This window comes from Humulus lupulus, chromosome 4 (genome assembly GCF_963169125.1).
Source record: "Humulus lupulus chromosome 4, drHumLupu1.1, whole genome shotgun sequence".
Classification (NCBI taxonomy): domain Eukaryota; kingdom Viridiplantae; phylum Streptophyta; class Magnoliopsida; order Rosales; family Cannabaceae; genus Humulus; species Humulus lupulus.
The window spans coordinates 70,811,534-70,829,068 of record NC_084796.1 but is presented as its reverse complement, the minus strand read 5'-3'; the positions used below and the strand labels follow the sequence as shown (position 1 = coordinate 70,829,068).

The following is a 17,535-nucleotide window of genomic DNA, read 5'->3' as shown; positions in this document are numbered from 1 at the left end:
AGTATGTTGGTTTTGCCGAATGATATAATCCAATCTGGCCAAATGCGGATCCGGTGGAGCCTCAAGTGCCAAATATTGAGGATACTCTCCTCTCTTTTCCTCCTCAGCTTCCCTTGAATTGGCTGATTGATCATTGGCAGGCGTGGGTCCCTCACTGCATCTCTTCAACTCTCATCTACCTGGGTTGTGGTACTGGTGGCTCAAAAGATGGGTCATTAAATTTATACACCGTAGCACGAGAAATAGGCCCCATTGGCTTCCTATAATTATCACTAAGATATTTAGGTACCTCCCACACTTCACATAGATCAGTAATCATTGATCCGTGTCATGAACCAGCAGTAGTAGTCAGTCGGCATAAATCCCTGATACTTGTGTGGATAACTCAACCAATATCGACAGAGAGTCCCTTCATAATAGCATATATCAGAAGATACCTATCAATACCCACTTTAGATAAGTGAGTGTTGGGCATAAGCCGCACACTCACAAAAAGAGTCCAGGCCTTGGCCGCACAATTCATTTGATATCTGCGTAAATGATTTGGTTCCCCATTTTGAATGACAAAAGTAGCACCAAGAATGCCTAATGTTTCTACCACCTCAGTCCATTAAATTTCACTATTATACGCCAATTGATAATATTCATCGCCTTCTTGAGGCAAAATTGGTAATTGATAAAGGGCATCAATATTATCAATATCACATTCTACCAAAAGCCCTCGCACAAACACCTTTCTATTAGCTGCCCTAGGAAAATTTGCATAGAACTCATAAACCATTGAACAATTAGCCTTGGACAATTTATCATCCACCAAAATTTTCCAACGATGGCGTTGAATTTCAGCCCGAATGATATTATAAGTTTCCTGAGGGTAAGGATCTTCCTTATATCCCATTCCTCTCTCTTGAATTACCGGACGCTAAGATAATGATAACTCTACAAAATAGAGTTATTTTACCACTTAATATGTGTTAATTGTTGCTTAATTCTTGAGATTTTAATTGATTTATTAAGTTTTAAAGTAATTTTGAATTTATTAGTCTTATTTTGATTTTATATATTTTTGTGTGTTTTTATAGTTATTTTGTTGTAAAAAATGTATAGTTAATTATTTGAATTATTGTAGTGAATTTGAGGTAAAAAAATGTTGTATTATTGAGCTTAAGTGTTAAATATAAATTAAGTTATAATTAATATTTTCAAAGAATGAGCTTGATTTATTTTATAGTTGAAAATATTTTATTATGATTTATTTTATGTTTATTTTGTAGGGATTTTATTGTATTTTTGTGTTTGAAAAAAAATGATAAAAAGCTGAAAAAGAAGTGAAAGATGGCATTTTTGAAACACCATCAACAAGGCCCAATTCGCCAGGCCCGTCCCCAGGCCCACGGTCTCCTCTTCTTCTCCTTCCAGCCATGCACCATGACGCCAGCTGCCCCTTTCCAAACGCCTCCTGCCAGCTGCTTCAATCCCCAACCAAGAGCCTCTCACCTGCCAAAACAGCACAAAGCAGCCCCAAAGCCTCTCACCCCATGCATGCCATTTTTTTCCTTGAGCCCAACAAAGGCCTACTTTTGTACCATTGTTCCCTTTGCCAAAAATACCACATTTTACCCCACTTTCTACACATTTTTACCCAAACTCATCATCACTCCTACAAATTTACCCCTATATGTCATATTATTCATCATTTCAAATTTAATTTAATCAATTTAATTAATTTAAATTGATTATTTTAAACACTTTTTTTGGCTATAAATAAGGGTGTTTGGTGTCCATTTTGAGAAGGAGGTTACCATACCATAATTTTTACACATTCAAAACCTCTCAATTCTCTTCATCTTTTTCTTCTTTTTGGTTATTTTTCTATGTGTTTTTAGAGGAAATTTGGGGGTTCATCCTCCAAATTTTCCTACTTATGTTTGTAATTTTTAGTTTGTATTTGCTATTTTAGTTATGAGTTTCTAATCTTTTTAAGATTATTAAGGTGATGATGAAACAATATGTAACTAGATAGTGTTTATTTTGTATATTGATTTCCCATTTTGTGCAACAAAGTTTATGGAATTTTCTTCTTCAAATATCTTCTTTCATCTTAAATATCATGTATTTTGGATTGTTAGCACATATTTAAACTTTGTTCTTCTTTAGTGCAAATACATAATATTCTTTGTGTAAGATGTGTTATTAAATTGTACACATCCATGCTTAGAACAAAAATATTATGTTTTGCCTTATAAATAATGTTCATTGATTTATTTGTTATTTCATTAGATTGATTTACACTAAATGCTTTGAAATTATAATTTTGAAAAGTGAAGAAAAATCTTATCTTTTTAGAAGTAATTTGTGCTTAAAATTATAAATCTATTTGGAAAATGATAGTTTGATTTATTTTAACTATCACTAAAACTTGGGAATCAATGTACTTATAAATATTATTGAACTTATATTTTGTGGATTCTAATCCTTAATAATCTTATTTTACCTTCTTGTTTACAATTATTAATTTAGTTATATATATTGTCTTTAATTTCTTTATTATTGTCTTTAATTTTGTTTTTATTGTTACAAATTGTCATCAATCTTTGGAGCTAGGTTATAATTTATTAATTTTGGTTTAAAATAGTTTCCTTTTCAATTTTAGACAACTCCTTTGGGTTCGATCTCGTGCTTACACGAACACTATTCTATAAATACGATTCGTGCGCTTGCGAGTTATAAATATTTAAAACATACCTGTTTTGGGTCCATCAGATAACCTTTGATAGCGATGAAAGAAATCCTTACTAATAAAGCTAGTTGGATCGAATTCTTGAATTGGTTGAGGTGTTGGCGGGATTGGCTGAGTTTGGGGTGGTTAGGTGTGGCATGTTGAAGGGCGTTTTTAGAAGAGGCAGCCCTAGTAGTTTGTTTTCTGGGAGCCATAATCATACAATGTAGCAAACATAACAACAAAAAATTTCCAGCACTTCCTCTAATTTATAGTACTTCCCTCAACTGATTAACCCCAAAAATATCAACTCAAAGACACTAAAAAGACTAACAAAGCAGTTCAACAATCCAATTCAATCCCTTACCACAATATAACTTAAATCAAAACTTCAAGAACGTCAAAAGGAAAACTTACATGCCCTTGAATCTTGAAGACTGCCCACTCGTCAATTCTCCTTTCAATCTTCACTTATCACAAATAGAAAAAATTAGGGTTAGAGTAAAAGAAAGAAAGAAAGAAAGAAAGAAATATGTATGGAACTAAGAATTAGAGATTCGGGATATGGCTTAAGGGTATTTTAAGTAGAAGGATAAGGGAAGAAATTTGAGAGCATTTGCAAAAGAAAAAAATGTTTCGGGAGGAAAGAAATGAAAAATGAGAGGTACGACTGAGAAAAAATGATTTTAAAACACCATTCTAATTTCTAACACAAGCACGTTGCGACCCAGCCTAATCAAGTTACGGCCCGCATCAAATTTCCCAGATTTTTACTTCGCAGGCGCCGCGACTCAACCTAATAAAGTCGCAGCCCACCCTTGTTAAATAAAACCAAATGCTCTCTGTCTTGGCCGAGGGTCACGAATTATAACGTCAAGTTGTGGCCCGCCCCTTCATTGAATTTTCATGCTCTCTGACTTAGCATGAAGCTGCGATTTAGAACCTCAACTCGTGACTTGACCTTTTTTACAAACTTGAAAACAACATTTTCATGATTTGCACGATTTTTACAGACTTTATACTAAAAATAATTAAAATTAAAATAAATAAACTTGACAAATCCAAAATGAAATTAAATAAAATTGTCCACTAATTAAAAATTAAAACAAAAACAAAAATAAAGTATAGGATGCCTCCTATTGCACTGTCGTTAACGTCATTTAGTCGGACGCTGAATACCCAATTCAAAGGGGTTCCAAAACCATCACAGATTTGCATTTTTCCATCGGCCCTTCTAAATAATGCTTTAATCTCTGACCATTTACTTTAAAATGTCCTGTTTTCTCACTATGAATCTGTACCACCCCATAAGGTAATGAGACAACAACTGTAAAGGGTCCCGACCATCTAGACTTTAGTTTTCCTGGAAACAGATTCAATCTAGAATTAAATAACAACACTTTATCTCCTAGTTGGAAATCCTTTCTTATTATCCTTTTATCATGAGAAGCTGTATATTTTTCTTTATAAATCTTTGCATTTTCATAAGCTTCATTTCTAAATTCATCAAGCTCATTCAACTCAAGAAGCCTATTCTGTCCGACCATAAATAAATCAACATCCAGCTTTTTCACTGCCCAATAAGCTCGGTGCTCAAGTTCTACTGGTAAATGACAAGCCTTCCCGAACTGATATGGTGACATACCAATCAGAGTCTTAAAGGTTGTGCGATATGCCCATAGTGAATCATCAAGCTTTTTTTACCAATCTTTCCTTGATGTGCTTACATTTTTCTCTAAAATACCTTTAATTTCCTGGTTTGACACTTCAGCTTGACCATTAGCAAGTGGATGATAAAACATCGCCTTTCGGTGGTGAACTCCATAACAAGCACATAAAGATGGGAATGATTTATTACAGAAATGACTGCCTTTGTCACTAATAATTTCTCTTGGAGTACCAAACAGAGTAAAAATATTTTTATGAAGAAATTTAAGTACCTCCATACCATCACAAGTAGGAGTTGTTGCAGCTTCCACCCATTTAGAAACATAATCTACTGCCATCAATTTGTACTTATTATTATAGGATGATGGGAACATCCCCATAAAATCTATTCCCCACACTTCAAATAGCTCAACCTCTAGGATTCCAGTCATTGGCATTTGGTCTCTTCTTGATATATTACCGGTCCTTTGGCAATGATCACAACTCTTAACAAAGGCATTAGCATCATTAAATAACATAAGCCAATAAAACCCACATTGCAAAACTTTTGCTGTTGTCCTTGTTCCTCCAAAGTGACCACCACAATGCAAAGTATGACACTGAGTAAGTATGGAAATCATTTCCTCTTCTGGGACACATATTTTAATTACTTAATCAGCACAATGACGAAAAAGAATGGGCTCATCCCAATAATAGTGCATAACTTTCTAATAGAAATTTTTGAGTTGCTGCCTTGACATGTCTGGAGGCACAACTTTAGCTACCAAATAATTTACATAATCCGCAAACCAAGGTAACTTCTCTGGACATTCAATCGAAAATAATTGTTCGTCTGGAAAATTTTCATCAATTTTCTCATCTTTCTTATTATGCTCTTCTCCTTTTTCCAATCTAGATAAATGATCTGCAACTATATTTTCTGTCCCCTTCTTATCACGAATTTCCATACCAAACTCTTGCAATAATAGGACCCATCGAATTAAGCAAGGTTTAGCATCCTTTTTGGTCATAAGGTACTTAATAGTTGAATGATATGTGTAAACAATCACCTTATGACCAATTAAATATGGCCTGACCTTGTCAAATGCAAAGACTATTCCAAGTAATTCCTTCTTAGTAGTAGCATAATTTAATTGAGCATCATTCAAGTTCTACTAGCATAATAAATCATTCGGAATACCTTGTCAACTCGCTGTCCAAGAACCACTCCTACTGCATAATCACTAGCATCACACATTAATTCAAAAGGAAGTTCCCAATTTGGTGATACAATAATCAGAGCAGATACCAATTTCTCCTTCAGTGTGTTAAATGCCCTTAAACAGTCAGAACCAAATTTGAATACCACACCATTCATAAGTAAAGTAGATAAGGGCTTCTAAATTTTTGAAAAGACCTTTATGAACCTCCTATAAAATCCAGCATTGCCCAAAAAACTACGAACCCCTTTAACAGTCACTTGAGGAGGTAAATTTTCTATTGTTGATATCTTGGCCCTGTCTACCTCAATTCCATGGCGTGAAATTTTATGGTCCAAGACTATACCTTCTATCACTATAAATTGACATTTCACCCAATTTAATATTAAATTTGACTGCTCACATCTTTTCAGAACCCTTTCCAAATTAACCAAACATCCATCAAAAGAAGGCCGTCCAAAAACTAAAAAGTCATCCATAAAAATTCCAATACCTCTTTCCACCATGTTTGAAAAGATAGACATCATACATCTTTGAAAGGTGGCGGGAGCATTACATAACCCAAATGGCATCCTCTGAAAGGCAAATGTTCTATACGGGCATGTGAAGGTTGTCTTTTCTTGATCCTTCAGTGCTATGGGAATTTGATGGTATCCTGAATATCCATCCAAGAAACAATAATAAGGATAGCCTGCCAATCTGTCTAGGATCTGATCTACAAAAGGCAAAGGGAAATGGTCTTTCCTAGTGGCCTTATTCAGTTTACGACGGTCAATAAAAATTCTCCACCCTGTCACCGTACGAGTTGGAATAAGTTCATTATTATCATTTTTAACCACCGCCATACCACCCTTTTTTGGAACTACCTGGACAGGACTAACCGAAGCACTCTTAGATATTGGGTAAATTACCCCTCCATCCAACCATTTAAGAATTCCTTTCCTTACCACTTCTTTCATTGAAGGATTTAACCTTCTCTGAGCATCAATACTAGCCTAACTATCCTCCTCTGAGCATGGATATTGTTGAAGGACTAATACCCTTTATATCTGATAACGTCCACCAATTGCTAATATGTGAGCCCTCAAGACCCTAAGAAGTTTCTCTTCTTCAATCACAGACAATGAAGCTGAAATAATAACTAAGAGAGTGTCATTCTTACCCAAATAAGCGTACTTAAGATGATCAAGTAAATTTTTTAACTCAAGAACTGGTGGCTTCTCAATAGATGGGAGAGGTCTCTCCGGCACTTGCCCCAATTCCTCATATTTCTTTTTATAAATTTGCCCTGATGAATTCAACCACTTAACATACTCACTGGCTTCAGTACTAGCACACTCTTTAGGACTTGTAATCAAACTCAATTCAAGTGGATCCTCAATAGACTGGACCCTTTTTCTTGGTTCCTCCAAGACACTAACACTAAAACAACTGTTACTAGTTGAAGGATATTTCAAGGCTTTAAAAACATTAAAAGCAACCTCGTCACCTTATACTTCTCGCCTTAACTCACCCTTTTGAACGTCTATCAATGCCTGCCCTGTGGCTAAAAATGGTCGTCCCAATATAATAGGCACATCCTCTTCTTCCACCATATCTAATACAATGAAATCTGCTGGGAAAATTAACTCATATACCTTTACTAGAACGTTCTATATAATACCTCTGGGGTGTGTTAATGAACGGTCAGCCAATTGAAGAGTAACAGTAGTGGGTCTATCTTCCCCCAAACCAAGCCTTTTAAATACAGACAGTGGCATTAAATTTATGCTAGCACTCAAATCACATAAAGCTCTCTCACAATAAAAGTTCCCAATGGTGCAAGGTATAGTAAATCTGCTCAGATCTCTTAACTTTTGAGGAAGCTTCTTTTGAATAATTGCACTACACTCTTCTGTTAATGCAACAATTTCATAATCCTCCATTTTTCTCTTATTAGATAATATTTATTTCATAAACTTCACATAACTAGGCATTTGTTCTAGAGCCTCTGTAAAAGGGATGTTAATGTGAAGTTTCTTAAAAACCTCAAGAAATTTGGAGAATTGTTGGTCAAGATTGGCCTTTCGAAACCATTGAGAATATGTACTCCTTGGTGTAGGATCGGTGTATTTTGGTTTTTCTATCTTTGGAAGGTCTTCATTAACCTCCTCTTGTATTGGACTAGTAACATGCTAATCCTCTGCCTTCTTCCCATTGTCATCCACTGTAGGTCCATCATACTTAGTCCCACTCCTCAGAGTGATAGCTTGACATTGTTTTTAGGATTTAACTCTGTGGAACTAGGCAAATTCCTTTGCTGTCTACTAGAAAACCTTTTAGCCAATTGACCTATTTGTGTCTCCAAACTCCTGATTGAAGACCTTGTCTCTGTCATGAATTTATTTAATTGGTCTGGCTGAATTGTTGGTGCGTTCATTTGAGGAGGTGGAGGTGGATGAGATGGCCATGGGTTTGGATCATAATATGGTCTAGAATGTAGTCCATAAGTCGGTTGATGAGGGGGTTGTTGAGGTGGGTACTGCGGATACTGCGGTTGTAACCCTTGATTATTTTTCCAAGAACAGATTAGGGTGATTTTTCCATGCAGGAGTATATGAATTGGAGTAGGTGTTGGGTGCAAGTCTTGAAAAGTTACCAATAACTTGTGCTTGTTCCAAAGACATTATTCACATCTGTTGAGCAATTAGTTGTGCTTGGGCATTGTTCATATGAATGTGGTCCCCCAAAAATCTCACAACTCACAACATTCTGTACTTGTATTGCTTGTGCGGTGATATTAGTCTATTGCAATTGTTTGGTTAGAGATGCCACTTGAGCAATGAATAGCGCAATTGGATCATCTTCTAAGACTCCTGCTACTTTCTTATTCTCACGCTCAGTAGGGAAATTATAGTTATTCATGGCCATCTCTTCCAATAATTCATATGCTTCATTAGAGCTTTTTCTCATAATTGCTCCTCCCGATGTTGCACCTATAATTGTCCTTGTACTGCCCCCCAAACCATTGTAAAATATATGAACCAGCAGCCACTTTTCTATTCCATGATGTGGGCATTTCCTTTGCAACTCTTTAAATCGTTCCTATGCATCATATAAAGACTCCCCATCCAGCTGATGGGAGTTATTAATTTCGCCTCTTATTCTGGCTGACTAGGCAGGAGGAAAATACATAAATCTAACCTATTTTCCTTACCTAAAACCAGGCTCTTGGAGACAAGAACGAGATTGGAAACTGATCGTGAATATATATATATATATATATATATGCAAGTGCACAAAATCGATTCAAGTAATATAGACGATAATGTAGAGTATCGCTACGACAAAGACTATTTCCCAATTACCAATAATTGTCCTTAAATTTCTATTTGGAAAACAAAGTTTAGATGAATGAATTTAAATTTACAATTGTAAATAATTATGAAAAAAAATAACGAATTAAAAGATGAAAATCAATATTAAAAATACCTAGGGTGTTAATTTCATCAACTTTTCATTTTACTAATTTTATTAATTAGTTCTAAATTTCTTTCTTTCTATTATAATAACAGGTTAACATACATTGATTCCTATTCTTTTTCAAGATATAAGATCTCATCCTATATGAAGGTTTTCTACATCTATGTGATAAACTTAAATATATAGCAGACATTAAGCATTGAAACCTAATTACTACACAAGTCATACAGGCACTTTCGTCCAATATGCAACCTATGTCTATATAACAATATCATATTCAATTCTCATCTTTTGAATTTTTAATCAAAATCATAAATGAAGCAAATATTGATCAGGTATTAACTAGCATTAGGCACACATTATATAGAGAAGAATAGAGAAGAAAAATCAATAAAACATCATAATTAAATTAGATAGAAATCCAAGTGACTACAGTAAACCCTAGATAAAAATGTTTAGTTCATATCAGACATGAGTAAATCAACAAAATAATAATTAAGAAACATAAGATTCAAAAACTTGAAGAAGAAAGAAAAATATAAAAATGCAGAGCAACTAGTCTAAGAATCAAAATTAGTCTCTAAAAAATGTAATTAAAATCTGGCCTAATGATCTAATTAAACCCTAAGTCTGAATTTATAGTAAAAAAATTACAAAGGCTTTGTTTTTCATATACAGGCCGCGACTTGGCCTTCTCTAGGTCGTGGCCCGTGTCAATTTTTGAACTCCTCCAAATCTGCATAAGTCTTCAGGCGCCGTGACTCATGCATCTCAAGTCGCGACTCATTTCCAGAATGTTCCCTTGCTTAGCCTCTGACTTCCCCTTGTGCCGCGACTTATATGGGCAAGTCGCAACACTAATTCCTTTCAATATCCTTTTGTTTCTGACTTGCCTAATGTCGCGATTTATGAGCTCAAGTCGCGGCCCTAATTCAATTATTTCTCAAATTAGGTCTTTCAACCTCGTCTCTTCATCACAAACTAACTTTTACTCGTCCTTAGCATCCTTTTGAGTCGAAAAACCACCATGAGCTTCATTTTTCAACCATTTTCTCTTCTTTTTACATTTTTCTCTTAATTCACCGCACCAACCTACAACAAAGACAAACAAAAGCGTATTCTTGCACAGAACACACATAAAAGACTCAAGATTACCAAAATAAACACATTCTAAAACGACATTAAAATGAAGTTATCAGAAACTCCTAAAACCAAACAGTAAAATCATAAGTTTTCTAAAGAATAGAAGATCTAAACCATCAAGATAAGAACTTATCGAAAACCTTAAGTTTCAAAGAGAATCAAACACCTATCCAAAAGCCATTATAACAAGTTAAGATTTGAAGAAAATGAAAAGAATAAGAGGAATTATAATGAACTAAACCCGAGGATAAAAGTACCTTAGATAGCTTAGAACTTTGATCTACACCTCAATACCGAAATAACACCCTAGCTTACTTCCCAAGTGTTTAGAAAAACTTAGATTTGAAATATTTTAACCCCAAAACTGTAGTGTTTCTCTCTAGAACGAAATTAGCAGCTCGGAGGCTCTGAGAAATGCTTGAATGATAATTCAAATGGTTGAGTGAAGAGTCCTTTTTATAGAGTTCAAGGAGTGAAACTAACTCCTTTTCAAAATGAATAAATAATCGAATAAAAATTGAATTTTCTTCTCAACAGATGCCCAGAACTCGGTCAAATCGTTCAAGAGCAAGCGCAAGTTGTTGAGGGCTGTTTCTAGCTCAGATTGCACAGATTTTCAAAAATGCATGAGGAAGATGATATATCGCTCCCTATAGGTGATATATCGCTTGCCCCATAATCCTGAGCCTCCTTAGTTTCGTTCGTGCAAAGTCGACTTGTTTTTCGTATCGATCATATGCAATATATCGACCCCTATAGCTGTGATATATCAGCTTATGCTGATATATCAAACATGTTTTTGCATACTTTCAGTACACTTGAAGTTTGTTTAAACAACATTGACTGAGTAATATGAGATCCTAACAGCTGAGGGAAGGTTCTAGACTTCCTAGGTTTATCTTTTATTAATTTATTCATCTAAAATCCTTAAATTCTTAATAAACATACATGTGACAAGTGTCACATTCTTAATTATTCTATCTGAACTTTATGTTATAATAAATAATATTTCTAGGACCAGCTATATTAATCAAACCTTCTGATAATTAATATTTCTAAACTAAACGCTAAACTTATAAAATCCATAATAATCTCTATGAGTTTCCAACTAAATCCCAGCTTGAACCAATAACCACGAAAACTAAAATACTACAGCACAAGCTATTCCTGTCTAGCTAAGTAAAATTTTGAGACTCTACAAACCTCTTTGTTACGTCTGATTCATGTCAGTCTGTGCAGCTCGTCAAGTTGTAAGGATATGTTGATGCTTTGGGTTCTTGGTATCCTTTTATATATTTTTGTACACGCATGTTATTTTGTGCGAGAAGCGTCCTTGTCGTCATTATGCATAGTACTATTTTTGCAAGCATCTTCTTCGAGACCCTTTTTGCAAGTGTCATCTTTGAGACCCTTTTCAGGCTAGGTGACCTTGGTCGACCTAGGATTATTATGAGGACCCTTTTGAGGTTTGTAAGGGTAGCTAATCCATACAACCTTAAGGAGTTCTTCTATCGAGGTTTGTAGACAAGGACCTCATTTCTTCGTATGTGCATTTCTATGCCAATCTCCTGCCCCCCAAGTGGTTGACAAGATTTATATGGTTAATCACTTTTTGATTGGCCTTTTCTTCCCTTTTTTTTCGCACATGCCTTTGGCAATTTGAAATGGAGACGAGGGCCTACCGAGTTGGTTAAGCGCTTTGAATGACACCCATATTTGTTGAACAATGGAATTTCATTACATTTGGGAGCTAGCTCAGATAACTCCTTTGATTCATTACATTGTAAAAAATGGAGGTTGACTAGTGTAACTACTTTAACTGATTACATAAACATGAAATCTTACCGAGTACTCTTCCATTAGCGCGAACCGCTTCGGTTACCTTGTAGGTTTCTTCATCCTCGCAATGGTCGAAATCTACACTTTCGTGGTTTGGTGGGTCTTTGATGTAGGATGCCACAGTCTTTCTTAGTTTCTTGAAGCGCTCGTGGGTGTTTTGCATGATTGGCTTGAAGTGAAGCCCCGACCTACCAGCTCTTAGGAAATCGTGGTCATCTTCCACCCGGATGCACTCTAGGGCTCTTTCATAGAAGTCGCACATGTCTTCGATTTGTCTTTTGAGCATAATCACCCACATTTCAGTCTTCGGATGCAATCCTGAAGTGATAGCCATTTTAAGATCATCCTGCGACAACCTTCCTTCTTTAGACGTATCTACATTGAAGTGTTGAATGTACTCTCTTAAAATTTCACTTTTGCCTTGCTTTATATACACGGGGTTCCCAATGGGTGTCGCGTAGCCATGGGAGGTGCGGTGTTGCCGGTAAGAATTCCCTTCATAAGGCTTCATGCATGGTCCCTTGGAGTGTTTGTTTGGAGTGGGGCGGGTGAAGGCTTGCTGGTTTTTGAGCATTGCTATTGGACTCTTCTGTCCTCAACCTTCCCCTTTATGCAACTGCTATCTTGCTTCTAAGATCCTCTAAGGTCGCATCAAGCTCCTTCCTCCTTGCACTCAACAAACTCAAAAGGTCAATGGTAGGTACAACTCGCGTTATAATCTCCTTCATGGGAGGAGTTCAAAGGACCCTTTTTCCTCTCATCCCTTCTTCGTTATGTTAGGACCTATATTCCTGATTGACTGACACTTTTATGGAGGTAAGGGTGTCTGCACCATGTGCTGGCTCCCACTTTCTTAGCTGCATTTCTGATGTGGAACTCTTGCGGGGCTCTAAGCATGGGGGGTGGTCCCTTGAAGGTTAGATTCTTCAACTGCCGATGGTAGTAGTCAATTTGTAACGACCCAAATTCGCTAATAAGGCTTAAGGGCCTTGATTAGTGTTCCAGGAGGGCAGGTTGGGATTTATGTGTGATTTTATGAATTAAATGCATGATTATGATTTAAAGCATGTTATTTGGCTATTTTTTTAAACTGAGATGCATGGCTATGTTTACTAGTATGCATATAGGCCCGGATCGTGTTAGAAGGGCATAATTGTAATTCTGGCCATGATGGGCATAACTGTATTGATATGTGATAATTGTATTCTGTGAATTGTACCGTGTGTGTGTGGTTTTATTATTGTGATGCACGTGCCGAGACGGTCCTAGAGAGCTAGTTAACTTAGATGTCACAACGGGATTTTGTACCCGGCTCGGGAGGAGCCTAGGGGTATCTCGGGAATTTTATGGCTAAGTTGAGATTTAGCGGGTAATGGTTATTGGAGATTTAGTAACCTGGGTAACCATTAGTTACTGCTGTGGGTAACAAGTTTTAAGGTAAAAAGTGGTAGAAATGAAATAGAAATGAAAAGACTTAAGTGTCCTTTGAGGTTTAGCTAAGGAGGATTAGTAGGAAAGGGTAAAATGGTCATTTGGCAAGGGTTATAGGCAATTCTCAGCTGGGTTTTTAGTGGGTCACGGTTTGGGCATTTGGGATATATGTTGGCTTTGCTAAAATGAAGAGGAGGAGAGTTAGGGCAAGGAAGAGAAGAAGAAGAAGAGGAAAATGGGCTGAAGTGGGAGCTTAGGAGGTGAATCAAGGGAGCTTGTTGGGTGGATTCTCCACTTGAGGTATGGATTTTATGAGCATTTAAGTTTGATTTCTGTTTTGAATTGTGAAATCTAGAGCTTGAGTTAGTGTGTTTGAGTTTTTGGTTTGAGATGCTGAAATTAGGAATCAAGGGGTGGATTCTTGAGTGTGTTGATGTTTTGATCTTGTATCTAGTGCCTATAGGTTGTTAAGTTGTTCATATGAAGCTTGGAATTGGTTTTAGGGGTTTGGGTATTGGTTTTGTATGATTTGGGATGGTTTAAGCTCGGAGAAAACGCAGGAGAAAACCCAGAATTCTGGGTCTGCGAAGGCGTGCCGCGACACAGGTTTTTCGTGCCGCGGCAAGGGAGCCTCTGTCTGATGGGTGCCGCGGCACAAGGATGTGGTGCCGCGGCACAAGGCAAATTTCATGGCATCATTTTTAGGCAATTTTAGGCCTTTGCTCCGGGGGTTCGGGGGATGTCTCCGGGGTGTTGTTTTAAGGTTTTAGAGGCCCCGGGAGTGTGGGATTGGTCCCGGGAAGTGGTTTTGGGTTGATTAGTAATGAGGGATGTTTCTTGTGTGTTGTGACTAGGTCCTTTGTGAGGCTCGTGCTGGAGGACCGTGCTCGCAGCTTTAGTGCATCAGGAGGCTCGGAATACAGGTAAGAAAACTATAACACCCGAGGTTAGGGCATGGCCCCAGATTGTATTATGTGCAAATGTTTAACCTTAAATGAATCATGATGTGTGTGAATGATTATTTCAAATGTACTATATGTGTGATTATGATGAAATGAGCGGCAAGGGCCGAGTACGGCGTAAGCCGGGGCGGCCGTGGGCCGAAAGTAACACCTAGCACATGGGATGCTATAATCAGGGCGGGGCCCGGTGGATACATGTGTTATGATATATATTCAGGGTGGGACCCAAGGGATACATGAGTTATCCTCGCGGTGAGAACCGATACCCCAGGGCTTTGGTAAGGGTCCTCGGGCGGCATGGCCGTGTTTGCTTAGTCTAATGATTGACTTGTTTATTTGTGGATTATCTGTTATGATAAACTGTATACATTGCATATGTTATGTTCTGCATGAGTTTTCTTGCTGGGCTTCGGCTCACGGGTGCTCTGTGTTGCAGGTAAGGGCAATGACTGAATCAACCAACCATGAGTACGGAGAGCGTGAAGCGGCGCGTACATGTTTGGCCTGCCCGACTGCTTTGGTTGGGGGTTTATTTGAAAATGGCTGTAATAATCTACGATTTTATGATTTATCAACTGTGAGCTTATTTCAAGATGTAAATAGTTTTCAAACCTTATTTTGGGATCCCAAATGTTTAATAATAGAAGTTTTAATGAAATGACGCATTTTCAAAGATTACAGCCTTAACTTTTAATTAGTCACACTTTTGTTTCAAAACCTCGGTTAGCGAGTCCATTGCACACTGTTTTGTCTTAAAAACTCACTTAGTAACGGCTCTAAGGAAGTAGGGCGTTACACAATTCCTCTCCTCCCTATTCTTGCCTCATACTCTTGGTAAAATGTACATCGGACCTTGCTTGTGCCATGCGATTGAGCACCTCTAACTTCTGGTTTTTAGTGCGTAGTTCATCCATCTCTCTCTCATTGGCTTGAGTTCTGATTTCCTTAGTGACTTTGGGGTCTAATTTTTTTGGGTTTTAATTCTTGTGAGCTCTTACCTCCATGTATCACCATTGCCATGGGTTCTTGTGGCCTTGCTGTTGTGCTGAGGGAGGTATTGTAGCACTCTCTCGCCTCCTTCTGCTCTCATCGCATGCTAGCTATTCCCCCAGGAGTTGGGAATTTGAAAAATAGGTGATATATCAAGGTTATTACCTTCAATTATCTTAGGGAGGGTCTTCCTAATACCGCATTGAAAGCCAACGCACAATCCACTACAACAAAGTTTGCCATGATAGTGGTCTGTCTGGGTTGTTCTCCCATAGTGAGGGCTAGTTCAATTGTCCCTAAGGGTTGTATCGAGTCTCCAGTAAATCCATATAGGGAGGTGCTACAAGATTTTATGTTCCTAATGCCCAAGGCAATGTTATACAAGATATCTATAGAGCTTCCATTGTCCACAAGATCTCAGTGCACTCTCATATTGGCCAGGTGTATGGTCAGTACTAGGGGGTCATTATGGGGGAAATGTACCCCTCGTGTGTCTTCCTCTGTGAAGGTTATCGAATCATTTTCCCCCTTAAAGCTTTTTGAAAGTCGTTGTTCCAGGCTCATGGTGCACGAGGGGGGGGGGGGGGGGGGGACTCCACCTAGCTTCCTTGGTGTTGGTCTCGCCCCTTCCATGATTCTCCTCCAAACCTCGGACCTCCAAACACCGGTCTTTCCTCTCCCTGCTCCTCTGGGGCTAGTTCACTTGCTTGCGGTGAGGCTGGCCTATCGTTTGATCTTTGTTTCTCCCTTCTGACGTACCTGCCTAGGTTCCCCCTGGGTATGACTTCCTCGATTTCCAATTTCAAATGAGTACACTCCGCCGTGGTGTGGCCAATATCCTTGTGGTATTGGCAATACATACCGGGGTCCCTCTTGGATTGGTCACTCTTCATTGGTGGGGGTCTCTTGAAGGGGACCTGATTTTCATTTGTGAGGAAGTTATGCTCCCTGGTATCAGTCAAGTCTGTAAACAAGGTGTATGGCATTTGCCTGGGTCCACCTCCAGGTTTGTGTTTTCTCTGTCGGTCGTCCCTTGGCCCTTCGTACGCTCTCTTCTTCTTTGCACTAATTGAACTTTCATGGGTAGAGGCCTTTGATAGGCGTTCACTTCTTCTCGCCTTAAGGTTCTCATGGCCATCTTCGACCCGAATGTATTTTTGTGCTCTCTCATAGAATTCTTCTAAGTTGGTGACCTTTCTTTTGAGCATATTATTCCATAGCTTGCTGCCTGGGCACACTCTGGCCGTGATAGCCATCTTGAGTTCCCCTCAGGTTAGGCTCCCTACTTTAGATGCTTCCATGTTGAACCTTTGTATATAGCTTTTTAGGCTTTCATCTTCGCCTTGCTTTATGTTTTGCAGACTAGTACCTGGCACAGCATAATCACGAACAACATGATTTTGTTGGAGAAACTCATCCAAAAATTGTTTCCACAACCTGATGGTCCCTGGTCTTAACCTTTTGAACAACTTGTAAGCGGCTTCTTTCAAGGTGACTGAAAAGCAATGACACCTTGCCCTCCCCTCAATTTCATCAGGTCGTTGAAGGTATCCAAATGGTACTTGGGATCAGTAGTACCCTCGTATGGGGTCATGTAAGGCTCCTTGAAATTGGCTAGGAGAAGCTCCATCTGGATTTCCCTAATGAAGGGTAATTTGTAATCAAATTATTCATCGTCCAAGTGTCCTCCCGACGCTGTAACTATCTTGCTCTGAAGGCTTCTCATCTCAGAGTCTAGCTCTCGTCTTCTCTTATTCAAGGAGTCTCTAAGGTGGGAAGGGTTAGCCTTCCCCTTGCCTGCATCCTTAGGAGGGGCCATGGGAGGTGTTGTCCTTACGTCTGACCTTCTCCTATTGAGTTCCTTCCTTAGGTTAGGGGATGATTCCTTGGAGTGACTTCAGTCCCATTTCTTTGACCAGCGTCGTCCCTCCGCCTTTGTTCTTGGGGGTACCTCGCTAGCCCAGACCCTTCATGATGCTTCCTCCAAGGAGTGTTACTAGTGGAAATTCAGGGGCTCCCATCATCCACGAGGATGGTGGGCTCTCCTTTCTCACGCTCATTCTCCTTTTGCTTGGGAAGGGGCATGCTTGACTTCCCTTGCAGCAGGTTTTTCAACACCTCC

The 17,535-nt window shown here is 38.3% G+C and overlaps 1 protein-coding gene and 1 non-coding gene across 2 annotated transcripts; one reads left to right on the top strand and one right to left on the bottom strand.

The window, feature by feature from the left end:
- Positions 1 to 3,903: 3,903 nt before the first annotated feature.
- Positions 3,904 to 4,521, bottom strand: LOC133832279 (uncharacterized). The gene is made up of 2 exons (XM_062262646.1): positions 4,447 to 4,521; positions 3,904 to 4,347 (listed from the first exon to the last, which is right to left on the bottom strand). Exons 1-2 carry the CDS (start codon positions 4,519 to 4,521, stop codon positions 3,904 to 3,906), a joined length of 519 nt encoding a protein of 172 aa, XP_062118630.1.
- Positions 4,522 to 8,626: 4,105 nt separating this feature from the next.
- On the top strand, positions 8,627 to 8,733 carry LOC133833632 (small nucleolar RNA R71). Its single transcript, XR_009893002.1, has one exon. It is a non-coding gene; the product is annotated as a small nucleolar RNA R71 (small nucleolar RNA).
- The last annotated feature ends 8,802 nt before the right edge of the window (positions 8,734 to 17,535 follow it).

Excerpts from the sequence above, each read along its gene's own strand:
- LOC133832279 (XM_062262646.1), bottom strand. The coding sequence starts at position 4,521 with ATGTTTTATCATCCACTTGCTAATGGTCAAGCTGAAGTGTCAAACCAG. Across the intron at positions 4,348-4,446 it reads AAGGTATTTTAGAGAAAAAT|TTCGGGAAGGCTTGTCATTT; the intron begins GTAAGCACATCA and ends TCACCATATCAG.